This window comes from Diceros bicornis, chromosome 4 (assembly GCF_020826845.1).
Source record: "Diceros bicornis minor isolate mBicDic1 chromosome 4, mDicBic1.mat.cur, whole genome shotgun sequence".
In the NCBI taxonomy this organism is placed as follows: Eukaryota; Metazoa; Chordata; class Mammalia; order Perissodactyla; family Rhinocerotidae; genus Diceros; species Diceros bicornis.
Genome location: NC_080743.1, coordinates 47,224,331 through 47,237,256, shown reverse-complemented (window position 1 = coordinate 47,237,256; position 12,926 = coordinate 47,224,331). Strand labels below are relative to the sequence as shown.

The 12,926-nt window shown below is 37.9% G+C and overlaps 1 protein-coding gene across 1 annotated transcript; it reads left to right on the top strand.

The window, feature by feature from the left end:
- The first annotated feature begins 596 nt into the window (after window positions 1-596).
- On the top strand, window positions 597-12,727 carry BCAS2 (BCAS2 pre-mRNA processing factor). Its single transcript, XM_058538858.1, has 7 exons — window positions 597-739; window positions 850-942; window positions 4,014-4,084; window positions 7,226-7,387; window positions 10,738-10,788; window positions 11,420-11,500; window positions 12,414-12,727. Exons 1-7 carry the CDS (start codon window positions 647-649, stop codon window positions 12,538-12,540), a joined length of 678 nt encoding a protein of 225 aa, XP_058394841.1. The 5' UTR covers window positions 597-646; the 3' UTR covers window positions 12,541-12,727.
- The last annotated feature ends 199 nt before the right edge of the window (window positions 12,728-12,926 follow it).

The following is a 12,926-nucleotide window of genomic DNA, read 5'->3' as shown; positions in this document are numbered from 1 at the left end:
TTATCAATCTCGCCCTGGGGGTAGATCTGGTTCCTTTTGTTACGCAGACTCCAGAGCTTCGAAATTTTAACTGGAGACTGGCGCCTACTTCTCGAGTCTGTGAAAGAACTACACTTATCCAATGCGATGGTTCTCTGGGCGCCGAGAACGAAGAATAGTGGAAGTACACCAAGGAAATCCAGGAGAGAGAAGCCTGGCACAAAGTAAGAGAAGTTTAAGGGGAAAAGGCGGAAGGTTAGGGGAGTAAGACGAGGTAAGAAAACACTCTCTTCCCGCCAAATCCTGCAGCCAGTTCCCTCCGAAATTTTAAAGGATTCCCCTCCCAGGTATCAGCGTTCTGGAGGAAACCAAAAGTCTTAACTACTCTCCAAACTGCTGCCAGTCGGAAGCAAAAAAGTGGAGCGTGCGGAGACAGGAAATTGAGATGTTCCGCTGACTCTAGGAAACCATGTCGTGACGTCACGTCCGACCAAAACAAAATGGCCGGGCAATTCCTAGTGCCTGGGCGAGCGTGCCTTCGGCATTAGCAACTGAGCATGCGCCAAAGCCACTGCCCAGGCGACGTGCTTTACGTCGGTGATGGGCGCAGGCGTATTTCGGTGGGCCTGAGTTTGCGCCGACTCAGAAAGCCCAGGCGAGCTCAAGAATGGCGGGTACTGGTCTGGTGGCCGGAGAAGTTGTGGTGGATGCCCTGCCGTATTTTGACCAAGGTTATGAAGCGCCCGGTGTGCGGGAAGCGGTGAGTTCGGGGGTGTCTGTGTTGCTGACTCAGCGCTCGCTGACCCTTCGTGCTGAAAGAGGCGCCTTACAATTTGCTGGCTGTACCCTGGTCCCTGTTCTCCTTTTTAGGCTGCGGCGCTGGTAGAGGAGGAAACTCGCAGATACCGACCTACTAAGAACTACCTGAGCTACCTGACAGCCCCGGATTATTCTGCTTTTGAAGTAAGTGTGATGTCTTGAGCCCAGCGTATGAACCAGGATCCTGTGAATCGTTCTTTTGGGTTGAGAGCCTTAGCCACGTAAAAGTGAATTTTAAATTCCGGCTTTAACTATTGCTTGCTTAGCTACTACTTCCGCTGTTATAAGGTATCACCAGCGCATTGAAAACCGTTAGATAAGCTTCTTCTGGGGTTCTTATTCTGAGACCCACAGAAGGACTTTCTGGAGCTGTCAACAAGCTAACAATGCAAAAATTAGTGTGTACGTTTTTCCGAGATGGGTTCCTTGCGTAAATTCTCGAAGAGATCCTTTACTCTCTAAGGTCCGCTCTAAAACAAATGATCTAGGGTTTTTTAATATATGTAAGTCTCATTGCCTAAGCTCTTGAGAACCACTGGAGGGCGGCGTTTAAGTGCACCCAAGATACTATTCAGGGTCTAATCAGCTAAATGAAGTGTAAAATATCAATTCTAAATTAGTGAATTCTGGTAAACATTTTAGTACATACATGTTTGGGTTTTTTTCCCCATTGTAGGTAACCATTTATTTATGAAAGAATGCTGTTATTAAAACGCAGTATTTAGGGCTGGCCCCGTGGCTTAGCGGTTAAGTGCGCACGCTCCGGTGGTGGCGACCCGGGTTCGGATCCCGGGTGCGCACCGACGCACCGCTTCTCCGGCCATGCTGAGGCCGCGTCCCACAAACAGCCACTGGAAAGATGTGCAGCTATGACATACAACTATATCTACTGGGGCTTTGGGGGAACAAATAAGTAAATTTAAAAAAAAAGGCAGTATTTATGTTGAAGTAACGTGAAAAAACATTGGTTAAGTTTTAAGTAGGAGAGAGATGTTGCTATGATACGGTATTTTCCCATGCTCTTTCTAAATGTTGTTACCTAGTTATAGTCATTACCACATTAAGAACTAAGCACAGTAATGCTTATTAGATTGATTTCTGAAAGTTTCAGATAACTGCATTCAATCACAAACTTTTAAATATTTGAACCAGGGCTGGCCCTGTGGCTTGGTGGTTAAGTGCGCGCGCTGCGATGCTGGTGGCCCGGGTTCGGATCCCGGGTGCGCATCGAGGCACCGCTTCTCCGTTCATCCTGAGGCCGAGTCCCACATACAGCAACTAGAAGGATGTGCAGCTACGACACACAACTATCCACTGGGGCTTTGGGGGGAAAAAATAAAATAAAATAAAATCTTTAAAAAAAAAATAAATAAATAAATATTTGAATCAGTTTTAGCATTTTTAGCTCTCTTAAATACAATGCATGCTTCCTATCTTTATAATTAGTATACTGATTATGTAACCCTTTTTAATAGTAGGAGCTAATAGTGTACTGGGCTTACTATTTCAGTCCTAAAAACAACCCTGTGAACTATGTATGTGTATTATCCCAATTTTTTAAAAAGGGAAACTATAGCTGAGAGAGGGTAACTAATTTGCTTAAGACCTTAACCACTCTTCAAACTGCCTTTGAAACTGTTCTTCTTTTAATTCATTTAACAATTATTCATGAAGGGCTATTCTATGCCAGGTATTGGGGAACAGGATGGGCAAGGTCCATAGTCATGGAGCTTATATTCTAGAGTGTGGAGACAGACAAATAATCAAAGAATATCAGATTATTAATAAAGCTATATAGAGGATTGTAAAGTAGTGATGTGATTTGGAGTGACTGGGTGACTATTTAGATAGGATGGTTGAGGAAGACCTCTCTGAGATGAGAATGCTCCATGGACAGGGATCTTCTTTGTCTTCTTCTCCACTGTATCATCATCATTTAGAAGGGTGCATGGCACACAATAGGCACCTAAATGTTTATCAATTGAACGTACAAAGAGCTTCTAAGACAGTTTTATTTAACGAATGCTTACTGTGTGCCAGACATGCCCAGAGCTCTTTTCATGACTTAGCTCCATGAGTGTTGGCTCAGTCTTTGGAGAGAGTTGAGTTAAAATTCCAGATCTGTCTCGTACTGGCCATGTGAGTTAAGTAAGGGCTCCTGTGTTACATGGCTCCAGACTGCTTGTACTGCATTTTTATAGTTTCTTATCTAATTGTTAGTTGTTACTCCGTTTCTGTTACTGTACATAGCCTTCTAGCTAGAATGCTAGAGCTACATGTAACTCAACAATAGTCCGAAAAAAGGCTTTCTCCAATAAGAAATGCTCGATGCAAAACTTTTAAACAAGGAATGTGTGATTCCAGAAGGCCTTTTTTGCTTACTCTTTAGTCTAATTGTTAAGATAGTTGAATCCCTCGAAAAATTAAAATTACATGAGATAACTAAGATAATACCGTAAATGAATATTTCACTTAAGCAATTCTGTATTCTCAGGGCAGGAAATGTGCAGAACTCTGTGGAATAGGATATTGACCAAAACATTGGACCTAAAGAAGTTGAGCTATACCACATTTTTTGAAAATAGTAAAATTATTAGAGCAGCTAGCAGAACCAGTTCCTTTTGTCTCTTCCCCCCTTCTCCATTCTTTGCAAAGAGTAAAGTGTGAAAATAGCAGCCTGAACCAAAAAGAAAGTATAAGTTTAGGCTCATAGCCCTAACACTAATTGTTTTATGTCCAAGTCCTTTCTTCTCTTCCCTTACCCCCAGTGAATACTTAGAACCATGGTTCTCAACACTTGCTTCACTTTACAGTCAACTGGTGGGTTAAAAACAAAAGTCATAATCATGCACAGTCCCCACCTCAGTATAATTAAATGGGAGTGGGGGAAGGGTTGGAATTGTCTTCAGAACTCCCAGTTTATTCTGATGTGCTGCTGGGGACTGAGAACCACTGATCTAGGATTAATCTTTTTCTCTGTGGGCCCCTTTACATATGAAGTGTGTATATATCTGTGTCTGTGTCTGTGTGTTCTCCAGATCCTGGAGAGCATTTAACCCAGAGAAGGCTTGGGGGAAGGGAAATGATCCATTATAATGGATAATATAAAGCATAAATATTTAAGTAGGTTAGATTCATTATTTATTTGGTGGTTGTCGATTTCAGTTTGTTGATATGATTTTGGAAATGATTTTTTTCTATGATTTATACATCAGACCGACATAGTGAGAAATGAATTTGAAAGACTGGCTGCTCGACAACCAATTGAATTGCTCAGTATGAAACGGTAAGTCCTATTTCTGGGTTCAGCTGGGTTTAAATCATTGTTTACTTTATCAGTAAAACTGCTGTAGCCATGTTAAAATAAATGTTGAAAAGAAAAAAATTCTTATCTGTTTTAATATATTTGTGTTTTTTCATATAATAGTGGTTCAGATAATCCTGTGTTAATATTCAAAGATATTGTTTGCACCATTATTTTAAAATGCAAAATATTTTAGAACCCAGCAGTAAGGGAATGGTGAATTGTAGTGGAGTTCACTTTTAAGAATTCCCAAGAATATTCCTGATTAGACATCTGGGTCTTCACTGATCACTTATATGGAGTGAAACCAGTGTTATGGCTTATAATGATCCCTGCTTCACTCTTACACACGGCAGCATTAGTGAATGCAGAGTGCCTGGATAGTTTGACTTTGGCTCCACTATCTCCCCTCCTGTGCCACTTTACTACAAAACTGTTCTTGCTCAGGAAAAAAAAGTGAAATACCCTTTGTTACTTTCTCTAAAATGGAGAATTGGGTTGCTTAACATCTGAGGTCCTTTTCAGCTCTAAGATAACTATGGACCTTGAGGGCATTATGCTAAGAGAGGTAAGTCAGATGGAGAAAGCCAAATACTGTATGGTTTCACTTATATGTGGAAGATAAAAACAACAACAACAACAAACAAATGCATAGATATAGAGATTAGAGTGGTGGTTGCCAGAGGAGAAGAGGGAGGAGAGAGGGCAAAAGGAGTAATGGGGCACATGTGTACAGTGACGGATGGTAAGTAGTCTTTGGGTGGTGAACATGATATAGTCTACACAGAAATTGAGATATAATGATGTACACCTGAAATTTACATAATGTTATAAACCAATGTTACTGCAATAAAATAAATAAAACAATTCTCTTTTCAAATGCAAAAAAAAATAACCATGGAATTATGAGTACCACTAAGTGATCTGTCAGAGCCAAGTCCTTCAAGAGAGGGCCACATGAACAGTTGGGCTATCCTCTCAGCATATATATAGATTATAAGAGGGATTTGAGTCTCTAGAACCACAGGACCAGATTTCTTCTTTGTTGTGCTCCATTTCCTATCCGGCCTGAGTGATAAACGCAGGACAACTTGCAGGACTCCTCAGTTCTCCCATTTCCTGGTGCCTCTGCTCTAAAGATTTTCATGATAGTAGTAACTACTTTATGGCAGTATGTTTCAAACCATTGGTAATGACCCATTAAGCAGCAGATTGTGAAGTAAATTTAGTAAGGTACCACAGCACTTTTTTAAGGAAATAGGATAGAAATACCAGAATGCATTGCATGTAAAGGTAATTCTTGTTTTGTGAAACTTTTCAACTATGTGTATTTGTGCACTGGATCACAGTGTAAAGTATTTCTTGCTGTGGGTTATCGTCAGAAGTTTGAAAAATGCTACATTTTGGTGTGTGTGTAAAGGTTTTTTTTTTTTAACGAAATGTTTTATTATTTCTTGATCCCAGGTGCATATCCCTCAGTTTTTCATAGGAATGATGTGGAGTTTTTACAATATCTAGTAAAAATATTAAAATGGAAATTAAAACTTAGTTTGTAGTAACTCAATAATGAGCAGAGATTTATGAAAAGTATTTGCTGACTATATTGGCAGTGTTGAAGGACTGGGTGGTATGCAGAGAAAGAATAGTGTAGGGTCCCAATGCAAAGAATTATTATATCCCTTCCCATTTTTTCTCCAGAGGGGTGTGGGTGTATGGGAGGGAGGGTGGATGGATGTAAGGTGTGTTTTATAAAAATTATAGCATAGTTTTTTGTATTCTACTTTGTTCATTTACTGTATTACAAACAACTTAATGTTTTAAGTATTCTTCAGTAACGTCATTTAATAGCCAATACAACAACCTTTTAGGCATACCACAGAGATATAGCAGATTCGGTTCCGGACCACTGCAGTGAAGTGAATATCGCAATAAAGCGAGTCACATGAATTTTTTTGTTTCCCAGTGCATATAAAAGTTATATTTACTGTACTGTAGTCCGTTTTGTGTGTAATAGCATTATGTCTAAAAAACAATTACATACCTTAATTTTAAAATATTTTATTGCTTAAAAATGCTAACCATCATCTGAACCTTCAGCAAGTCATAATCATTATGCTGGTGGATGGTCTTGCCTCCGTGTAGATGGCTGTTAACTGATAGGGCGGTGGTTGCTGAAGGTGGGGTCGCTGTGGCAATTTCTTAAATAAGACAACAATGAAGTTTGCCACATCAATTGATTCTTCCTTTCATGAACAGTTTCTCTGTAGCATTTGATACTGTTTGATAGCATTTTATCCGCAGTAGAACTTCTTTCAGAATTGGGGTCCATCTTCTCAAACCCTGCTGCTGCTTTATCAACTAAGTTTATGTAATATTCTAAATCTTTTGTTGTCATTTCAGCAATCTTCACAGTATCTTCACCAGGAGTAGACTCCATCTCAAGAAACCACTCTCTTTGCTCATCAATAAGAAGCAACTCCTCATCCATTAAAGTTTTATCATGAGATTACAGCAATTCAGTCACATCTTCAGGCCCCATTTCTAATTCTAGTTGTTTTGTTATTTCTACCCGTCTGCAGTTACCTCCTCCACTGAAGTCTTGAACCCCTCAAAGTCATCGATGAGGGCTGGAATCAGCTTCTTCCAAATTCATGTTAATGTTGATATTTTGACCTCTTCCTGTGAATCACAGATGTTCTTAATGGCATCTAGAATGGTGAATCCTTTCCAGAACATTTTCAATTTACTTTCCCAGATCCATCAGAGGAATCACTATCTATAGCAGCTATAGCCTTACGAAATGTATTTCTTAAATAATAAGACTTGAAAGTCAAAATTACTCCTTGATCCATGGGCTACAGAATGGGTGTACATTTGTAGGCATGAAAACAACATTAATCTTGTACAATCATCAGTCAGAGCAGTAATATTTTGAAAGGAATCTTATTTGTAAATTGATTGTTTCTTAGGATAAATAGGTTTCCTGTTATTGCAAGGTCTGCGTCTTATCTTCAGTCTTCTGTAGTTTTTGTGGTGTGCATAGACCCGTGATGTGTTCTGTTGGGAGGAGAGATAAAGCTTTGGGGGAATATGTGGTTTTATTTTATTGTTATTTAATTTCAGATATGAACTTCCAGCCCCTTCCTCGGGTCAGAAAAATGACATTACTGCATGGCAAGAATGTGTAAACAATTCTATGGCCCAGTTAGAGCATCAAGCAGTTCGAATTGAGAATCTGGAACTAATGTCACAGCATGGATGTAATGCGTGGAAAGTATATAATGAGTAAGAAGCTTTTTTTTTTTTAACCCATCGCACCCACAGCTTTGGTATTTTTTTAAAATGCGGGAAATAGAGAAGGGGAAATGGGATAAAAATAGTATAGCTGGACTTTCACTTGAATCATGTCCTGGAACTACAACTCATTTGAAAGGCCACTACTTTGAGACCCACTTCATAGTTTTAGAGTACTAAGAGGACCTAACCCTAACTACCACGTTTATTGTATAATATTGTAATAAAATGAGTCCTGGGGTCTGATTTACAAATCCCAACTTGGTAGAATGTAATCCTTAATGTGCGAGATTGCTTATACAGTTGATTCTCTTGAGTCACGTGTTATGTTCTATAAAGTGGCTTTGAATACTGAATTAGCAAATACTGTACCATTAGCAAATACTGTACCATTTCTTCTGGGAGAAATATACATGTATGTATGTGTGATGTGTGTGTGTATATGTGTGTATATATACATACACATATACATACATACACACATGTATATATGTATACACACATATATACGCACATGTACACACACACGCATCTTGCATAAATTATAATCTTAAATCCTAAAAACAACTCATCCTGGCAGATCCTATTTTCTTTATTTTATAAAAGAGAAAACAAAGTTCAGAAGTGTTAAGTAACTTGCCAGAGTTGGAAATTAAATTCCATCCTGTGGTCATCTCTGTATGAGACCTGAAACAAAAAGGCAGAGTGTCTCCTTGTTCCACTCCTTCAGCTGGGAATGTGCACATTCGGCAACTCAAATTTTTTGCTGCTCTGGGCATGTCTACAAATGATCACAGAACACTGTAAGTATTTATTTTGGGGTTACCAATAAATTTGAGTGAGGAGGCAAATTTACAAATACAGAATCTGCAGATAATGAGAATTGACTGTAAGTAGGGAGTCAACCCCAGAAACAAAGTGCCAAAACAAGCCACTAAGCTCCTATTTCTGTTCCATCTAACTAGCTTTAGGTTTTGTTATCTAAGGTTCAATTTTCTTATTTGTAAAATTTGGTGGTTAAATGGTCTCTGTAGCTCCTTAAGCCCTAAAATCTCCTGAGTCTCTATCAATTGTTTAGGGGGAAAAAGACCATTGAACCTCATGTCTGTACATAAAACTGTTATAGAGTATGTTTCCTGAAACAATAAAGCAAAATCTCCAAACGATAAATACCTTTTCTCAAATTTTCAGAATTATATTTTAAATTTGTATGACCGCATAAGGATCCAGTGGGCAAAATCTAGAATTTGAGAAAATACAGAACAAACAATTCAGTTTCTTTTGTGAATATGTTGCAAGGGGGATAAAGGAAAAATGGGGTCAGAGTGATTAAGAGACAGACCAATCAAAAAGAAGTCTGTATTTCACAAAGCGGGAAAATGTGATTCTTGTCCTCAAGCTTTATCTAGTTGAAGAGACAAGATATTCTATGTCAAATAACCAGTAGTCCATTTTTGGCAGCATGGGGGCAAGTGCTGCATCGTATGCTGTGTTGTGTAAACTACAGAGATCCAGAGAAGGGATATTAAGAATTAGGGTCATTAAAAAGGGGTGAGATTTGGATGTTTAGAGGAGAGCAAGAACATTCCAGGAATGGAGAACCTGGATGCAGGGGTGAAAAACATTAAGTTGAAAGGAACATTGCTTTCAACTTGCTTAGAAACCTTTACTAATTCCCCATTTCGTCCAAGGTAAGGTTCAGACTATTTAAGGTGGTATTCAAGGCAAAAGGCTATAGCTCAATTTTAGGCTTTCATTCCAGCCAGACTAGTCCTCTCTCTGGTGATTATCATATACCTTTCCTCTGGGCCTTTACTGCTGCCTTGTCTCCTCCTGGAATGGCATTTTTTGTCCCTGAGTGTATTTTGTCTCTTTCAAACCCAATGGATGTTTCTCCAGAGGAGGTGTATTGTATCTTATCAAAGTAAATTTCCTTTCCTCATGAAAGAATTTGAGAATGTCAAACATGCTGGGCAGAAAGCTTTTAGTTATAGGTAGGTCTTGGTGCAGAAGTGCTAAAAAAAATAGTACAGTCCTGTATTTTGTTAATGAGGAGAAAATTCTGTACTTGCAACTGAAGGGAAACCTTCAAGGTCAGCCCCCGGTTTTACAATAAGCAAGCTTAGCTCCAGTGATCTCAAATGACTCATCCAAGGACACACAGCTATTTAGGGCAGAGCTGGGACTAGAACCCAAGTCTTTTGACTCCCATGATACAGTGAAGTAAGTTTTAATAGAAAATGTTCAGAGTACTTGAGGAGGGACCTGTATACTTAAGAGGATGGAAGGAGGGAGAAGACAACAAATAAATTGGGCTTTCAGGAAGAGGTAATTCAAAAGAAAGCTCCCTGTTAATGGTCAGAGGTCAGGAATAGAGTACTGAGCTTGGTTGACCTCAGCATGGAGTGATTGTTGAAGTCAAGGAAAGTGGGATGAGCTGCAGAAAAGCCTGGAGGAGCACAGCTGTGTGAAGACCAAATCTTGAGAGAATTGCAGTTATTGAAGAAATCAGTCAGTAAAGATAGACTAATGCAGGAGAGCAGCAGGAAATTTGAGTCACAAAAGCCAGGAAATGATATTGGATCTAGAGCAAGAGCATAGTAAGGCCAGTGTGGTTGAAATGGACCCTACAGGTGATTCTCTGCTGCCTTCGAGGAAATCAGTAAAGCTGTTATTTAAAAAAGAAAAAAAGGAGATTGAAATCAACCTTTGAATCACTTCTTTAATGATGATAATCGCGTGGTGCCCTGTATTACTCAACTTCTCCCCTGTGCTAGTTAGAGCCGACTTGGACTTAAATCTGAATATCTAGTCTTCCACACCAGTTTTCTTTTCTTTTCTTTTCTCTCTAGTTAGCAGTAGACAGGAGGGGAAAATAACAAGATAAATGTAGATACAGAAATATAGAGATAAAAGGGGGTTTAAATGAGTGTACTCATATCCGATATTTTCCATGGAAAAGAAGTTATGACAGTTTAAGAAGTGACGTAAGTACACAAATCAGAGTATCAGTAAACTGCTTGGGCTCAAGGGTGTTAAAGACCTGAAATAGAATTCAGCTCTGACTATGTTACCTTGACCAAGTTACTTAATCTTTCTAAGCTTAGTTTCTTCACATGTGAGATAGGGACAATCACACCTGCCTCCAAGAACTCTTGTGAGAATTAAATTAGCTGATATTTATAGAGTGTCTAACATGGTGTTTGGTACAGAGAGCTCAATAAATATTAACTATTTTTAGCAGAAAATCTTGATCTTTTTATCAACTAGGTAGTTCACTTTTAGTTGATACTAGGGATTTTAACGTACATTTATCTGATTTTCCTCTTTTCCTTCCTTAGAAATCTAGTTCATATGATTGAACACGCACAGAAAGAACTCCAGAAGTTAAGGTAAATTGTTTTTTCCTCTTACTTTAGAATAAAGTTTAGGTGAACCTTTAATAAGTAGAGTGAGATGAAAAAGGAACCAGTGTTCTTTAGTCATATGAGAGTAAACAATTGATGATCCACTCTTTGTACAGCCTCTGGTGTTGGGTTTGCCCTACCTGAGTGAAGGAGAAATAGATCTGAGGTCTGAAAACATCTCTACCAGGTCATTTGTAATTTGCAAGTCTGCAGACACTGAAAAGGCACTTTTACAAGAGGGAAAAGTTGCAGAATAACATGTATAATCTCATTCATGTAAAAAAACTAAACACATGTAGGAGAGAGTCTGGAATGACACCCACCAAAAACTGAACAGCAGTTATCAGGGAGAAGAAGAAGCACATGGGAAGAGGGACTTGAGATTTTTAATCTATGTGTGTGCATGTCTGTGTCTCAATTTTTCACAGTGAGCGTGTTTTATGAAATTTGTAATTGAAAAATAATTAGAAGAATGTTAATTCCTGAAATTACTCTATGACTGTAGATATCTGTTCTTCTCAAGGGATTAAAGATGTAGTATATTGATTATAGGTTTTTCTGTTGATTTTAGTCTTATGTTAACATGTAGGTGGGTTGTGTAAATAATTTTTTACAGAAAACATAATCAGGATTTAAACTGGCAGCGAAAGAACATGCAACTCACAGCTGGATCTAAATTAAGAGAAATGGAGTCAACGTGAGTATCTACGATTCTCTGGGCTTGAAAGGCAATGAGAGAGTTATTAACAAAAACTGAACCCCTACTAATTGATTCTGGTTTTAGAGTGCCCTGTTTTCAGTCCAGTATTTCTGCTCTAAGTAGGATTCTACCTGTATTCCCCTTTAAGAGGAAAAAAAAAAAAATGTCTATTTTTTTAACTATCACAGGAGGGAGATTCTATACTTTGTTGATAATTTGTCTCAGTTTTTTTTGCCTTTGTGTTCTTCATGTACACCTGTAAGTTTATACAAATCTCTAAATATAATCATGAATTTTTGTATCGTTTCTTTTTTGCTTTGCTGTTTCTCTACCTTCCCTCTCTTTATCACCTACATCATTCTCCTTATTCCACCTTCCTCTCCACCTCCATGTACTCCATGTTATCAATCTCTAATGCATCTTTTCACATTTTTCTTCAAGCTAATAAAATCTTGTAAATATACGTGTGTTTTCATTTGTCCTAGAGATTTTTTGTCGGGGAAGGGGAAGGCTCCTTAAAATCTGTAGAATTTTTCTTATCAGTTCTAGAAATTTCTACACCATTTTTCTTTAACTATTGCCTCTGCCCTATTTTCTCTCCTTTTCTGGTAATTCAGTTAAATACTATCTTCCATCAGTCATTGTCTCTTCAACTCTTTGTAATTTGCTTGTTTTTTTAATTAAACTTTTTATTTTGAGATAATTGTAGATTCACATGCAATTGTAAGAAATAATAGAGAGATCCTGTGTACCTTTTATTGACTTTCCCTGAATTATGCCTCAGTTTTTTAAAATGAAAAGTTAAAAGTGAAGGTTAGTGTTATGGCCCTGGCTGAAAATGTATATAAGATAAAATCTGCTAAGAGAAATTTTATGTTGAGTAATTTTTCCTTTTTTTTTTCTTTTCTAGTTGGGTATCCCTGGTCAGTAAGAATTATGAGATTGAAAGGACTATTGTGCAATTAGAAAATGAAATTTTTCAAATCAAGCAGCAACATGGAGAGGCAAACAAAGAAAATATCCGGCAAGACTTCTGAAAAGACAAATTAATTTGATGGATAGAAAGGAAGGCAAGTTGGGCTTTCACAGAAGATCAGGCATCTGAGCTATTAAGAACAACAGCATCTTATGGAAATCATCAGTGGTTAAACGTTTAGAAACTGTAGAATGTGGATTGTTAGGTTCTATTTGTACATTTTAACAAAATAAAAAATTTCAACTTAATGGTACTGTTTTATTGCCATAAAAAAAACTTTAGGCTTTCAACATAAGTATGATTTTAGAATAATATTATATCATAGAATTAATTTTGAGCCACTTGGACCATATTTTATATCCAAGAGATCTTTATTGGAAGTTTTCAACATGTACAAGAACTTGGAAACTTTTGGTTTATGTATTTTTCAAATAAGTAGTTCTAAAC